Raw genomic sequence first — 14,943 nt, 5'->3', positions numbered from 1 at the left:
GGATTTGCAGGATTACCTTATTATGTACTATACTACACCGCACTCTTCAACGGGAAAGACGCCAACTGAGTTGTGTTTTGGCAGAACTATCAGATCAAAGATTCCATCCTTGGAGGATATCGAGACGGCACCGGTTAGCACCGAATATACAGACCGTGATCAAGTACTGAAAACAAAACAAAAACAGAGGGAAGATTTGAGAAGAAGGGCTACGGAATCATCAGTTGAGGTAGGTGATACAGTTCTTATGCAGAATCTCGTTCCAGGTAACAAACTTACCACAACATTTAACCCAACGAAGTTCAAGGTCCTCAATCGCAGTGGGGCACGTGTCACAATCGAGGATCAAGATAATGGACGGGTTTTCGACCGTAACGTTTCTCATGTGAAGAAGATAAGTGACGTGGGTGAAACCGGAAGCAACCAGGACCAGGATGTACCTTTTCAGAAGATCATCGAGTCAGATTCAGACGATGATGAAGACAGAATGGGTTTCCACGGATTTGAGGAAGAAGACCAGCAGAGGGATGTTTTGCCAGAGAGGGAGCGACGCAATCGCCGAGTACCGGACAAGTTTCGAGATTTTGTACTGTAAGCGGATTATCTAAAATTTATATAAAAGGGGAGATGTGGCAGTCCGTAAGTAGCCACAGCCACTGGGCTGAAGCTGAGCTACGGATGTCAATATGCCGTACGGCTAACCACTGGGCAGACGGACGGTACTATGACATCTGTAGAGAAACGTAGAGGAACAGATAATCGTTAAATAAACGTTCTTATTAAAAGCACTAATTATTAGTTGATTAATCATTAATAAAACGGGTTATCACAGTTACGAAAGAGAAACTGTTATCCAACATCACAAACTCTGAATACTTTGTCCGCCTTCTCTATTGATAGACCATGAAGCTAATACGAAAAATTACAAGTTCTTTTGACAGTTAATTTTTGCTCTGATAAACTGTGTGTTCAGCAATAACAAATATGTTTGCTGATATTTCAGTTAATATTATTTCGCTGGACCTTCTTCAGCAAACTATTATGCTGGAAGAGGATATCAGAATTTTGTGTGTACATTTGGCTGGTTTTTCAGTTAAGTGCTGTCAAATTCGTTCTGGATCAATTTGCTGGCCGTTCAGCAAAAATATTTTGCTGGAAGGATTGCTGGGTTTCCAGCTCGGCAAAATCGAGCAAAATGTTGCTGGTTTCCAGCGAATAAAAATAGGTGTGTAAGTTCTACTTAGAATGAAAGAGAAAAACAACCTAAAATTAAGTTATTTTTTTTCTTTCTTTTTTTCCTTTATTTGGGAGCCATAGGCTGGTTCATCTCCGAAATTAAGTTTATTGTACCCATCTCGCAACTTCCGTTGTAATCTGCACCTGAGTACTGCGAACTCAGCCGATTTTATTTTTCAAGTGAGCTAGAAAACATCTTGAAAATCTTCCGAAGTTTCAAATTGTTTTGCTTAAACAGCCCACGAAATTGTAGATACATGCTGTTAAATGAACTCTTGGCTCCTCCTCCTCTGCTCCAAAAATAACGTATACATGGTGATGGGAGTGTACCTGCCCACAAAGCTCACATGACTCTCATAAAATTGGTTACATTCTTGTTTCAGCGACCCAGTTTTGGCATTATTAATATCAAATAAAAACACTTTTTCGAGCATCTCGCTCGATGATTTACATTTTCCGCCTACTAAGCTTGATGTTTCGACAGTTTCAGAATTATTATTCTTAATTTAATTAATGAGAGAGAGAAGGATTAGTATTTTCCATTTAATTCCACTACTTTATTTGCTTATCCTTGACAGATACGCGTATTTCGTCTACAATGTGCAGACTTCTTCAGTGTCTTGTACTAATACTCGACCCAGTCGAGTTAGTGGAATTAAATGGAAAATACTAATCCTTCTCTCTCTCATTACCCACATTCATCAGGATATTCTTAATTTGTTTTCAGTAGGTGGCAACACTTTTACTTGTGGTTCAAACAGTAATTACCTATACGTGACTTCTGAGCTCTTTTGAATGTTTGGCTCCTGTTTGACAGTTTGACTCGGCTCCCAGATGACAAGCATTTTGAGTTAGTTCGCAGTACTCAGATCTGCACTAGAATCTGCATTAAAAATGGAAACGAATTCAAAAATTTCATCAATTTTGGTACACTGGAACCATATTAAATAAGTGCGATTACATTAGCAAAAATCACCATCTTAGCGCCCCTCGATGGGAGCAATCTGTCAATTTGTTTGTTAAGTGCCAAACAGTGAATATATTATTTTGTTTTAAATCTTGATTTAAAAACCGAGATGGAAGCCTATGGGATCGAAAAAAATTAGAGTTGTGCTCAGAAAACGAAGCCCTTTCAGATGATGTATAGTAACATAGGGTTAACAACCCCATTTCCGGCCTATTAAGCACAACCTACTCTTATTATTTCTTAATCTAGCGCAGTTTAGCACCAAATGGAATGTTATTATTACTTATGGCTTCCAAATTTATTTACCTTTCCGTATGTACCGTTATATTTGATAAAGAGAAACCAATCGTTGAGATATTGTCAAAAGTCTAACACTGCTTCTTGACGCCAAACTCGGCCTACGGATTCTAAACTCGACCTAACGCATTGAAACGGCAATGAATTCACTTCGGCCTATCGGATAAAAATTGATTCGGTCGGAGCGCTTCTTGAGTTTTTTGGGAATAATGGGTGCAAACCTTAATATCACGCGTTCTCATTGACTTCGTTTGGTAGCTTATTAACTAAAGTATCGTACCAAACGCATAATTGACATATTAACTCTGAAATCATGGATTTATTTGAAGGCCCAAAATGGGCGATTAGGCCGAAGTAGTTCTCCACCCTATATATTGTTTTTTTTTTTAATTAAAGAAACCACTTCACTAATTACGAGAAAAAATAGCGGCTATAGTAAATAATTACAGTACTGGACAAAATTACCCAACAAACAATTTGAGTTGATCAACAGCTGAATAAGCTATTTTTTAGCTGAAGAAGCTTGTTTTTGCCTGAATAAGCTCTTATTCTACATTCAATGTTTGTTGGGTAATCATACACCCATATCATTTTTCTTTGGAGCTCGATATATCCGGTAGATTAAAACATACAATAATGGTTTGTTCTGCAATACATCTGTATGTTTTTCGCTGAACTGTACAGGTATAGAATATTCAATATATTGTATTACTTTCTCAATTATCATTTATAAATTGTAAAAGGAGAATTTCGAGTTCAACAAAATAAATCATTTCAAATCATGATTTCTTATTGAAAATTCTTGTTTAATTCAACTTTCAACATACATTTTAACACTCTCAGTATTTGGTATGACCACCCTTTGCTTTAAACACTGATTCCAACCGTCTTGGCATACATTCAACGAGGTTTTGTAGATATCCTGGATCGATATTCTCCCACGCTGCTTCAAGTGCTTCAAAATAAACGTTTTTGTTGGAAACCGATGCTTTATCCACTTTGTTGTCCAAGTAAGACCACAAATTCTCAATTGGGTTGAGATCGGGAGATTGGGGAGGCCATTCCAGCGTTTTGATCCGATTTGATTTGAAAAATGCCGTTGTTTTCTTCGCTGTGTGCTTTGGGTCATTATCTTGTTGGAAAATGTAATTGGATTCCAGGCCAGTTTTCAGTAGCGAAACTTCCAGATTTTCACTTAACAAGTCAATGTACACATCTGCAGTCATTATTCCCTTTATATGAGACAAGCTTCCAACACCAGACCACGCCAATGCTCCCCATACAATGATATTTCCGCCTCCGTGTTTAGCCGTCTTTTGAATGTATGGTTCCTTAAGAGTGTCACCGGAACCTCGCCAAACCCTTGATCGCTTTTTCTGTCCAAATAACTCAAATTTGCTCTCATCCGTCCACAGAACTCGTATCCAGAAGTCCACAGTCATTCCGGCGTACTTTTTAGCAGATTCCAGTCGCTTCCGTTGGTTCCGCTTGTTGATAAAAGGACGCTTCGATGCCAAACAGCTTTTCAAACCGGCTCTCATTAAGTCGCCGGCGAACAGTACGTCGACTTACATTGAGATCCATCGATTCCACAATATGCCTCGACGAATACTTCGGATTCTGCTTAGCCATTCGAACAATTCTGATGTCATCACGATTACTTGTCGCACGATGACGTCCTTGTCCGGATAAATTCCTCACAATTCCTCGTGTTTCGTACTTTTTCCATATGTGCTGAACAGCTCCAACTGAGATCGAGTACTTTTCGGCAATTTTCCGAAAAGAAATTCCTTTTTCACGATCGCGAATCACCAAATTTCTAACATCGAGCGAAATCTGCTTTCCCGACATTTTTCACTTTTCAAATGACGCAAACAAAACACAATGGGTGCGATGCGCACGCTTCCCGGAACAAGAACTGTCAAATATTACGCCATGATGCCAAATCTTCAGATTTTGTTTATATTCGATGGCTAAAAAATAAAATCTTAGGAGTGTATGATTTATTTTGCCCAAGCACAAAAGTGAGCATATACCTATTTATTAAAATTTGTAACAAAAATAGCAGAATATTATAACAATTTTCATTCAGCTAATTAAATGCACCATGAGAAATACTTGAACTTTTCTGAATATACTGCTGAAATTGCGTGCAAAATAGCAAAAATATGATGTAATGTACTTTTTTGGGTTGAGCGTATGATTTATTTTGTCCAGTACTGTATATCAGTGACTTGTCAAAATTTAATTATCTTAACAAAAATTAGTAGATATTCTCATTATTGATCATTAACAAACGTATCCCATAAAAATTTAATGCTCACTGCGTGTTTATGATCATTTCGTCGATTATATTTTATACACCGACTCTAGTCAGCACTTAGGAGTGTTATAAATTTTCTATCGTTTTCTTACATGGGAGGAAGGGGCCCTAATAAAAAGAATACCATACCCGAACGATAACCCAAATGATAGAACTATTCCACAAACGGTTTGGATACCCTGAACACGTCGTTAAGCAAAATGATGTCACAAATTTTATTAGGGGGGTCTCGGTAATATCTTGCGCATGAACAAATGGTGCGAACAGTCAAAAAGAATCCAACGATCGAGACCAGCAAGAAGACTTACGTTTTCGAATTTGTTTGAAAGAACAAGCATTGTGATCAATATTTAAAATATAATTCTCAAATGTGGCTTGCTAGCGTTTATGGGCAGTATCGTTTATCCATCAAAAGACACCCACCTAAAATCTTCTTATTTTTATTTACTTAGGGTGAAGTATTTACAAATACAGCAAAAGTACGATTCATGAATATTTCGACAATAATTTCATTCTAATTAGCATAAAGATTCACTTCCAAGGCCTTGGCGTTTTCCCAATTGTTTTGCTGAGCTGACTCAAATTGGAAGCCGAATTGAATATCCCGTTGGGTGCTTTTCCCATACTATGACACACGACAGACTTGTCTTTTGGCTCCTTTTTACAGCTCGCTAGCATACCATCTAAGCCTTTCAAATCGCTCGGCGATTTCTCCAGCAGCAGTTGAATGTAATTATGCAGCAAATCGCGTGGCAAAGTGCTTCGATCATCAGAATTCCCCGTCTGTTTCTGCTGTCGGCTACTCACGGGCGTATGGAACGTCTCGTTTTCTGCTACACCTTTCAATGTTCTAACCCCATCCAGTTGATCTTTGTCGATGTGATCAACCGACAGCCTGTTGAAACGGTTTGGCATATGTGGTGCTTCTTCAGCTCCGGCCGTGGCAGGAGATGTTAGCACTTCTAAGGCTTTCTGCCATTGGGTCTCCATGATTGAGTGAAGCTGTTCGGCGATGTCGGCTCTTCTGTGCTGATATGAGGACAGCCTTTCCTCCAATTCGTAGATAGTTTTCGACGAGTTGGTCAGTTGCAGTCGGTAGAGCGATTCTTGTTCGTTGTATTTTTCATTGAGGAGTTTGATCTCTTGTTCGGTGGTTTGATTGATCAGTTCAATCTGCTTGATTGCACGTTCGGCAATAAGCCTTTCCTTCTTTTTTGCTTCAGATTTAAGTTGATCCTCAACTAACGTTAGCTGTTTCTGGAATTCTTTGAGCTTATCAGTAACGACATCTTCTAGCTGAGATTGGTAGTATTTCTTGAGCGATAACCGTTGCACATCCAGCTCCTTTATAAGTTTTTTCTTCTCTTCTAAATGAGCTTCTGCTTCTGCTTTCAGATCTTTCACTTGTTCCCTGATTGATTCGTTTTGTGCGTTTATTTCGGTAAACTTTCTGCTTAAATTATCAGTCTTAACCTTAAGTGAAGCATAGTCTGCTCTCAGTTTATTGCTATCCTCGGATTTCTTGCGTTCTACTTCAAGTTGATCCTTCAGCTGTTCGTTGGCTTTTCTAAGTTTTGCCATTTGTTCCTTCAGGCTGCGCTCGCTATCCTTACTGTTGGATAGTCGGATTTCCAGGTCTCTGAGCTGGGTTTTATGCACATCGGTCACGTCGCGGTTGGCAGTAGTAAGACTTTCCACTTTCGATTCCAGCGATTCGTTTTTGTCCTGCAGTTTGCGTACGACGGCGATCGTTTCGGAAAGTTCTTTTTCCAAGAAGAGGTTTTTGTTTTTGGTTTCCAAGTTTTCCTGCAGCAGTCTTTCCTGTCCTTCGGTGTGTTTCTGTTCCATGTCTCGGACTTCGCGATTTTGCCTGGAAGATTTTAAAATTCTATATATGTGTTTGAATAGGATTAGAGCATGGAGTTGGTTGCTGATTTTGCTGAATGTAATTCTGATGGTTAATTTGTTACCATTATTTGCATAGTGTGCACAATGTAAAAAATCTTCAAATGCACTTAACAACAATGCGAGTAGTTCCAAAGGGCTTCAAGAAAAATATGACTTTATCCACACAACTTTTTAGGTTCTATGTCCTACTGTAATGGTGTCGAAGACAGTGTTTCTTTTTGCATTACGAATCACGCAAAGTTCAACTTGAAATATAACCATCGAACTACAGCTGTTGACTCCACTCTAACTTATCGGTATAAATCAAGATAAACATTCTCCATACGCACCGAATCCCATCTTCCTCCAGTCGCAGAATCATCGCTTCCTTTTCCTTATCTACATCGATGGCAACCGCAATCTTCTGTTCGTACTCGAGCAGCTTCGTTTGCAAGGCCTGAATATTCCGTTCGCAGTGTTGTCTCCTGAGGCGTTCTTCCTGTACTTTGGAGCTTTCCTGGTTGATTGTATTGCTGTTCCAAATTTCGTTCAAACTAAGCATCGGGGGCCTGGTGTTGATCGAAGACCTACTGCCGGACGGTGGTAACAGCTCCTTTCGGGGAGGTTTCTGCGGAACGGCAGTGTTGGTTGACGTTCTACTGAAGCCGTTAAAATCGCTGGCCGTTAATGAGGGAAACTCGTGGATTGAAATGCTATTCAAGTCGATGAGTGATTGGTCAGGGCTTTTGGAAGCTCCTTCCTGCGGAGCAAGCGACTGGTTGCTTGGTTTGGGTCCTACTTGTAGGAAATGATCAATTTCGTTAAGAAAAAAGTGATTGTTAGGCTGTGGCTTCTGGTTCGTTCCCAGATGTCCTTTGATGGGTGTTGAATAGTACATATTGTTGCCGCCATCCATGTGTGTTTGGAAGCCGCAATTACCGCCGGGATATTCCTGACCGAAGGTGCTTCGCTGTCCGCTCATCGTTGGAATGGAGCTTTTGTAAGAATTTATTCCAATTGATCCGTTGTAGGCGCTCAAAAGATCCAGTGATCGGGGGAATTCACTGTAGTAACGAAAACCACATTCAGCTGGGAGTGAAACGGGTGTAGCGCTGGTTGTCTCGATGCTAAAGAAATCCGGTGGAATCAGCAGCAGGACATCCGTATCGTCCGAATCACTCATCACATCCTGGGATTTTGAGTATTTATTGACAGCAAAAACTTAATTTCAGCAACAAAAAGAATCAGAGAAATCAGAGAAATAGAACATAAAATTTAAGTAAAACAACAACGCGTCGCAGCCAAAACAATTTTATAAACAACGGTAATGAGCAGTCATTAATCATCATCGAAAATCGCCACCACAACAGAAATCGGTAACGCTCCGTGACGTCATTTTTGCTTGGTCTTTTTACTGAGGATCTCGCCAATTTGCCCGCCACGCACGGATGAAAGAGAAACGTCAAAACTTCTCGTCTCCCGAGCAGATGGCCCGCAAAGTTGTGTAAAACGCGAACGCAAAATACTTTTGCCGATAATTTCCATTCAAACATTACGGAAAATGTTTCAAAGAAACCTTCTGCAGTTATCCCGTCTAGTCAAAGTTCACAATTCTCAGGTTTGTTCGCTGGCGGCGGCGACCTTTGTGCGTCGATATTCGTTCAATCAGAACTCGCAACTTCTGTGGCTCCGGCAGCAGCCGAAAGAATCCTGCTGCAGCGGCGTTTCCACTCGTTTCCTGCATTTGACACCGACAGGTAAATATTGTGTAATACCATCATGTTTTTTTTTAGGGAAGAGCTTGAGATGATAACCGATCTGTCTCGATTTTCTAGTATCATGTACGAAAAGTGTAAACGATCCTAAGGCGAATAATGCTCAAGTGGGAGCGCCGCAGCTTCTCTCGAAACTGTTCCCGCAAACTGCCGTGGAAACTGATCTAGCCGAACAGGCTCAGGAGCAGAAGCGCAAAGAAGAAGAGGACGCCAAAAAGGAAAAGGAATCGTCCTGGAAGCGGATGAAGTTTGGGTGAGAATCGATAAGCATCATCAGCATTGAATCGCTGATATAACATTACGCATTTCAGCTTCGTCCTCTTTGGAGTATCGGTAACAGCCTTCTCCGTCTACACGGTGTTCATTTTTGGAGCACCAGATCGTGATCCGGAAGGTAACATCATCGAAGATGAGTTCACTCAGCTGCCGTCGGTGCCACAATACTTCAAACGTCTCTGGAAATCGATGACCTACTACCAAAAGATGATTCAGGAACCGTCGCGGGAAAAACTACTTCCTGACCCATTGAAGTACCCGTACATACAACCACCGTACACTTTGGTCCTCGAGATGAAGGACGTTCTAGTGCATCCCGACTGGACGTACCAAACCGGTTGGCGTTTCAAGAAACGTCCCGGAATTGACAAATTTCTCGAATCGCTAGCCCGGCACTTTGAAATTGTCATTTACACTGCTGACCAGGGGATGACCGTTTTTCCCATCCTGGATGCCCTCGATCCTCACGGATATATCATGTATCGCTTGGTGCGAGATGCTACCCATTTCGTCGACGGACATCACGTGAAAAACTTGGACAATCTCAACCGTGACCTTCGCAAGGTGATTGTCATCGATTGGGATCCGAACTCGACGAAACTGCATCCGGAAAACACCTTCAATATTCCACGTTGGAGCGGAAACGACGACGATACCACGCTGATCGATTTGATCTCATTCCTGATGACGATTGCCAACAGCGAAGTGGACGACGTACGCGAAGTGATGACCCACTACAAGCAGTTTGAAAATCCACTGGCACAGTTCCGCGAGAACCAGCGGCGTCTGGCGGAGCAGATGGCCGAAAAGGAACAGGAGGAAAAGCAGCGGTCTAAGCCTGCCGTGGCCAAGTGGAAACCCAGTTTCCTGGGCGGCGCACGTTAGATAAGACAGCAGTAGTGTTAGGGCTAGGTTGTTTTTCTTTTATTTTTTTTTATTTTTTTATTTTTTTAGTTGTAAGAATAACTCCATTTGGAATACCTTTGTAAAGCAATGCGCCAGCCGTGAACGGTGGGATAATGCTATCAAGTTACACGCTTACCTTTGGACGGCAGAAATTACAATAGTCAAGTGGAATTGTTGGATTTCATTTTTAAATTTAATCGGGAAAGAAATGCCTTTGAATGCTACAGTGTAATAGAATATTTTACGAGACGTTTCTGATTAAAATCATGAATGAACATGGGGCGGTTAGTTAACGGCTATGAAAAGCAACATAAATTATATTGACTGTTCGATTTTCGATCCTTTCTGCTCTCAGCCCAGTCAGCATCCGAGTAACTAACGATTTCCTAAGGTTCCTTGACCTTACTCAATCACAGCTTGTAGTTACAGGTCCCCCTCAGGTAACGGATGATACATTTCATTCTTCTTCTTGATTCCTTTCTTTATTTAACGTAGGTCTCTGATCCGCAATCTAGTGCCAATCATGGTGATGCAGCTTTGTCACTATATGGGTGAGGAGATTGCGGGTGGAAAACTGCGGTTTTAGAGCAAATTGGGATCGAACATAGGCCCTATGGGGTGAAAGGCAATCACGCTTACCACTACACCACCGGCGCCACTATACATTAAAGGGTGTTACGATCAAAATTTGGTCGACTTAATGTTGACGCATTTTGCTAAAAGGAGCATTTAAAAAGATCTGAGCTCCCCTTATTTTGTAGGTGTGTGCGTGCAGAATGATGCCTCTATGTCGATTTATTTGAGGTTAGCAACTCTCTCAATAACAGGTGCAATGAGAAGTGCACCATCGAAGGCATTGGATGCTTTGCTTTATATGCTACCATTGCATCAATTTGTACAATTAGAAGCCATCAAGGTGTGCTCTAAGGATTACAAGGTCAGTGAAACTCTTTGAAGGAGACCTTAGAGGACATCTTAGGATTCTAAAAAGTGTTAGTATCAACTCTCTAGTAAGAAACAATGAAGACTGGATGGAGAAAAGATACAATTTCAATCGACTTTTTCAAGTAGTTGACCCTGGGCGTAATTCATGGCAATTTGGTGGCCCGGTTATTCGTCCAGGATTGATTGTTATACAGATGGTTCAAGATTGAACAATCAAGTGGGAGCAGGAGTAGGATAGAAATATCGGTTCCTATGGGCAAATGGCCAACTATGTTCCAAGCGGAAATCTAAGCAATTTTAGAGTGTTCCATTATATGTTTGCGTAGAAACTACATATAAGAGTTCAAATATATGCGTCATGTCCAACAGTTAAGCTGCTCTAAATGCTTTGGGAGTGTGTTCAATCACTTCAAAAATTGTCTTGTCATAATCAAGTCAACTTATATTGGGTTCCTGGTCATTGCGGGATTGAGGGAAATGAAAGAACTGATGCACTAGCAAGACTCGGATCTTCTCATAAGTTCATCGGGCCAGAGCCCTTTTGTGGCTTATCGGCTGCATCTCTTAAGGCCCACGCACATTAGATCCGGATCGGACGCGTTGCGGTAAAGTGACAGCTAAATCTATTGTCTATCTGTCAAATTTACGTCAACGCAACGCAAACGGATCTAATGTGGGTGGCCCTTTAGAATGGAGCTAAAAGCGTGGGAATCTTCAAAAGTGGAGGAAAACTGGAAGAACACTTCTATTGCTAGGCAGTCGAAGTGATTCAATAATCCAAACATTTCGATGACCCACAAAATCCTGGAACTTTCTAAGAAAGATCTTAGTATATATGCAGGTCTTATAACAGGTCATTGTCCGAGCCGTTATCACTTGAAGCTGATTGGAAAAATTCAACATGATGTATGTCGCTTCTGTGGCATAGAAAAGGAAGACTCGGAACATTTGCTATGCCCAACAAACATTAGGCGTTGAATAAGAGCTTAATCAGCTAAAAACATGCTTCTTCAGCTAAAAAATAACTTATTCAGTTGTCGATCAACTCAAATTGTTTATTGGGTGCCGCTGTCCGGCAATTTTCAATAAAATGCGTAAGTTCTTCGACAAGGGGCTGATAGAAACCTTTGACATTTGGAGAACAACTCCCAGTACGGCCATAGAGGTAACTCTAAGACCAGAAGGTCCCGAAGAAACGTGCTCAACTTTTTGGCTCAGCTCTGGTACTATCTTCAGTCCCAAGCTAATCGATGCACCCCTCGAAACAAAGGAAAATCCACGATCCCCTCATTTTATCTGTCAAACTTTCATAGCGAATCAAAACAAACATAGTGTAGTACTTGAATTTATAATAGAGCGATACGGTAATCGATTTGCTTAGGACCAAGCAAATCGATTAACGTACCTCATTCTTGTCAAAATTCTAGAACTACACAATGTTTTATTTATTTTTTTGTTTTATTTATTTATTTATTTATTTGTCGTCAATCAGTGTAGACCGTTTTACAATAGTGCTGTTGCCTTACATGCTATTTTAAAACATACGTTTTATTTGAAATTGTCAGCAAATGTAGACTGCATATACAAATATCTAAAAAATAAAAATTGTTTTAAACTTAACGAGATGAAATTCTAGCAGTTAGTGTTCTCCTTACTGTATCTTTAGACATCGTTAGATCTATATGCTCACAATAATTATTATACACTCTCATCATTCTATTAATTGGTCCATTTTTACCATAATTCGTTCTGTGAGGTGACAGTTGAAATACATTTCGAGTTCTTAACATGCGTGATGGTACGTAAAAATTTAATCTTGCTAATATTTTTTCTGAATTTACGCGTTGTGAGATAATATCATTGACAAAGGAAATCATGGAAATTTCTCTTCGTTTCTTAAGTGTTTCAATGTTTATCAACATGCAACGGGACTCATAAGAAGGAAGAGGAAAAGAGGTCCAGCCTAGTTTCCTAAGAGCAAATAACAAAAACTGTTTTTGAACTGATTCCATACGATTTATATAAGTTTCATGGTATGGAGCCCAAACCACACTGCAGTATTCGAGAATTGATCTCACGTAAGCTATATAAAGTGTTTTGATGGTATATGGGTCTTTAAAATGATAACTAAATCTTTTTATGAATCCCAACATATTATTTGCTTTGTGAATTGTGGTATTCACATGATCTACAAATGTCAACTTCGAGTCAAGAATTACTCCTAAGTCCCTAATTTTATCGCACCTTACAACCAGCTGGTTTCCTAGAGTACATGTAAAATCTAGAGTAGTGTTTTTTCTGGAATATGATATAATATTGCATTTTTTAACATTAATATCCAGCAGACTTTTAACGCACCAGTTGTAGAAAACATCAATTTCATTTTTAAAATGTAGCAAATCAGAATTGTCAAAGATTTCCATGTACAGTTTCATATCGTCAGCATATATGAGCACATTTAAACGATTTAACACAAACTTCACGTCATCCACAAATAAAATAAATAATAAAGGACCTAAATGAGATCCCTGTGGAACTCCCGAGGTAACATTAACTGGCGAAGATATTTTTCCTTTAAAGCGGACCATCTGTGTTCTTTCTGTCAAGTATGATCCAATCCATTTTAAAAGTGTACTTGTCATACCTAAACGTTTTAATTTAAAAAGAAGTAAGGGAATGTTTACTCTGTGAAAGGCCTTACTAAAATCAGTGTATAAGGTTTCAACCGTATTACCTCTATCCATTGCTTCAATAGAAAAGTTTACAAATTCCAAAAGATTAGTAGACGTTGACCGACCTTTAAAAAAACCATGTTGATTATTTGAAATGCGATGCTTAACCTGGTTAAATATTTTCTGGTTAACAATTGCTTCAAACATTTTAGGAATGCATGACATAATTGCAATACCTCTATAGTTTTTAATATCTGACCGTTTGCCAGATTTAAATATTGGAACTAAAAATGATTTCTTCCAAATTTTTGGAAAATCACCTGTTTTGAGAGATAAATTATAAAGCCAAAACAATGGTTTAACAAAACTTGTTGCTATTTTTTTCAATAAAAATGGAGGTATTTCATCAGGACCAGGTCCTTTGCCAGCATCGAGACTTTCAAAAGTCATAAAAATTTCTTTAACAGTGATATTTTTAACTGATACGTCATTTTCCCCTTCATGTAGGTAAGAAAAATAGTTCAAATCGAGAGCATTACTGGATTTCTTATATGTGTTTTGGAAAAAACGAGCAAATAGGTTACAAATATCCTCACTATCAGTGCTATCACACTCTTCAAACTGCATGCGTGATGACTTCATTTTTTCGTTCGCGAAGTTAAAGAACGTTTTGGGATCTGATTTTATATTGTTCTCTACTCTTGAATTGTAATTCTCATATGCTGACGATATTTCTGCCTCAAGTGCTCCGCAAATTTCAACGTATTTTTCTAAATTTTGTGACGTTTTAAACTTTTTATACGCCTTGTGTGCTTTTTGCTTCCTGTTTTTAATATTTCTGATTTCTTGTGTATACCACACAGGATATTTGGTGCTGTTCACTATTCTCTTTTGTCTTTTAGGAACGAATTCTTCAATAATATTGTATAAGTTAGTATAAAATATGTCAACTGCCTTGTCCATGTTGTTTTCATCTTTTAAAAGGTTTTGCCAACTTATGTTATTCAGTCTGTTGTTAAATTCAGGAACATTTGCATTTTTAAAATCATAAACTAATTCAAAATCAACAACGCTTGGGCGTGACCGATGCGAGTCTGTGAACACTGAGTATTCAATAGCCGTATGAAATTTTTCATTCTTCCATAATGGAACTGCTGCTTCTACAATACAAAAATCTTCTGTACAATTAGTAAACATAAGATCCAAATAGGAATTGAGCTGGTTACGAACATGGTTAATTTGATGAAGTCCCAAGTGGCTGCTTTTATCAAAGATGAATTGCAAAGTATCGTTTTCTCCTACAATTGGTAACAACAGAGAATCATTATCACTATCCTGTATAAAATTAACAGTATTCTGGTTTGTTTTGATTAGCTATGAAAGTTTGACAGATAAACTGAGGGGTTCGTGGAGTTTCCTATGTTTCGAGGGGTGCATCGATTAGCTTGGGACCGAAGATAGTTGCAGAGCTGAGCCAAAAAGTTGAGCACGTTTCTTCGGAACCTACTAGTCTTAGAGTTACCTCTATGATTATACCATAGAGGTAACTCTAAGACTAGAAGGTGCTCAACTTTTTGGCTCAGCTCTGGTACTCTCTTCGGTCCCAAGCTAATCGATTCATCCCTCGAAACATAGGAAAATCCACGAACCCCTCATTTT

General features: G+C 39.4%; 2 protein-coding genes across 2 annotated transcripts; one reads left to right on the top strand and one right to left on the bottom strand.

Annotated features, from left to right (window-relative positions):
• Positions 1-5,263: 5,263 nt before the first annotated feature.
• On the bottom strand, positions 5,264-8,012 carry Cnb (Centrobin). The gene is made up of 2 exons (XM_065220581.1): positions 7,061-8,012; positions 5,264-6,693 (listed from the first exon to the last, which is right to left on the bottom strand). The coding sequence occupies exons 1-2, from the start codon at positions 7,891-7,893 to the stop codon at positions 5,355-5,357; spliced, it is 2,172 nt and encodes a 723-aa protein (XP_065076653.1). The 5' UTR covers positions 7,894-8,012; the 3' UTR covers positions 5,264-5,354.
• Positions 8,013-8,166: 154 nt separating this feature from the next.
• On the top strand, positions 8,167-9,808 carry LOC135700160 (mitochondrial import inner membrane translocase subunit TIM50-C-like). Its single transcript, XM_065220580.1, has 3 exons — positions 8,167-8,467; positions 8,546-8,738; positions 8,797-9,808. The coding sequence occupies exons 1-3, from the start codon at positions 8,272-8,274 to the stop codon at positions 9,644-9,646; spliced, it is 1,239 nt and encodes a 412-aa protein (XP_065076652.1). The 5' UTR covers positions 8,167-8,271; the 3' UTR covers positions 9,647-9,808.
• Positions 9,809-14,943: the final 5,135 nt, after the last annotated feature.

Source organism: Ochlerotatus camptorhynchus, unplaced genomic scaffold (assembly GCF_037179485.1).
Source record: "Ochlerotatus camptorhynchus isolate MF236.1 unplaced genomic scaffold, CSIRO-AGI_Acam_v1.1 ptg000130l, whole genome shotgun sequence".
NCBI lineage: Eukaryota > Metazoa > Arthropoda > Insecta > Diptera > Culicidae > Ochlerotatus > Ochlerotatus camptorhynchus.
This window is presented reverse-complemented; position numbering and strand designations above follow the sequence as displayed.

Excerpts from the sequence above, each read along its gene's own strand:
- Cnb (XM_065220581.1), bottom strand. The coding sequence starts at position 7,893 with ATGAGTGATTCGGACGATACGGATGTCCTGCTGCTGATTCCACCGGAT. Across the intron at positions 6,694-7,060 it reads CTGGAGGAAGATGGGATTCG|GCAAAATCGCGAAGTCCGAG; the intron begins GTGCGTATGGAG and ends AAAATCTTCCAG.
- LOC135700160 (XM_065220580.1), top strand. The coding sequence starts at position 8,272 with ATGTTTCAAAGAAACCTTCTGCAGTTATCCCGTCTAGTCAAAGTTCAC. Across the intron at positions 8,468-8,545 it reads CCTGCATTTGACACCGACAG|TATCATGTACGAAAAGTGTA; the intron begins GTAAATATTGTG and ends TCGATTTTCTAG. Across the intron at positions 8,739-8,796 it reads TGGAAGCGGATGAAGTTTGG|CTTCGTCCTCTTTGGAGTAT; the intron begins GTGAGAATCGAT and ends TACGCATTTCAG.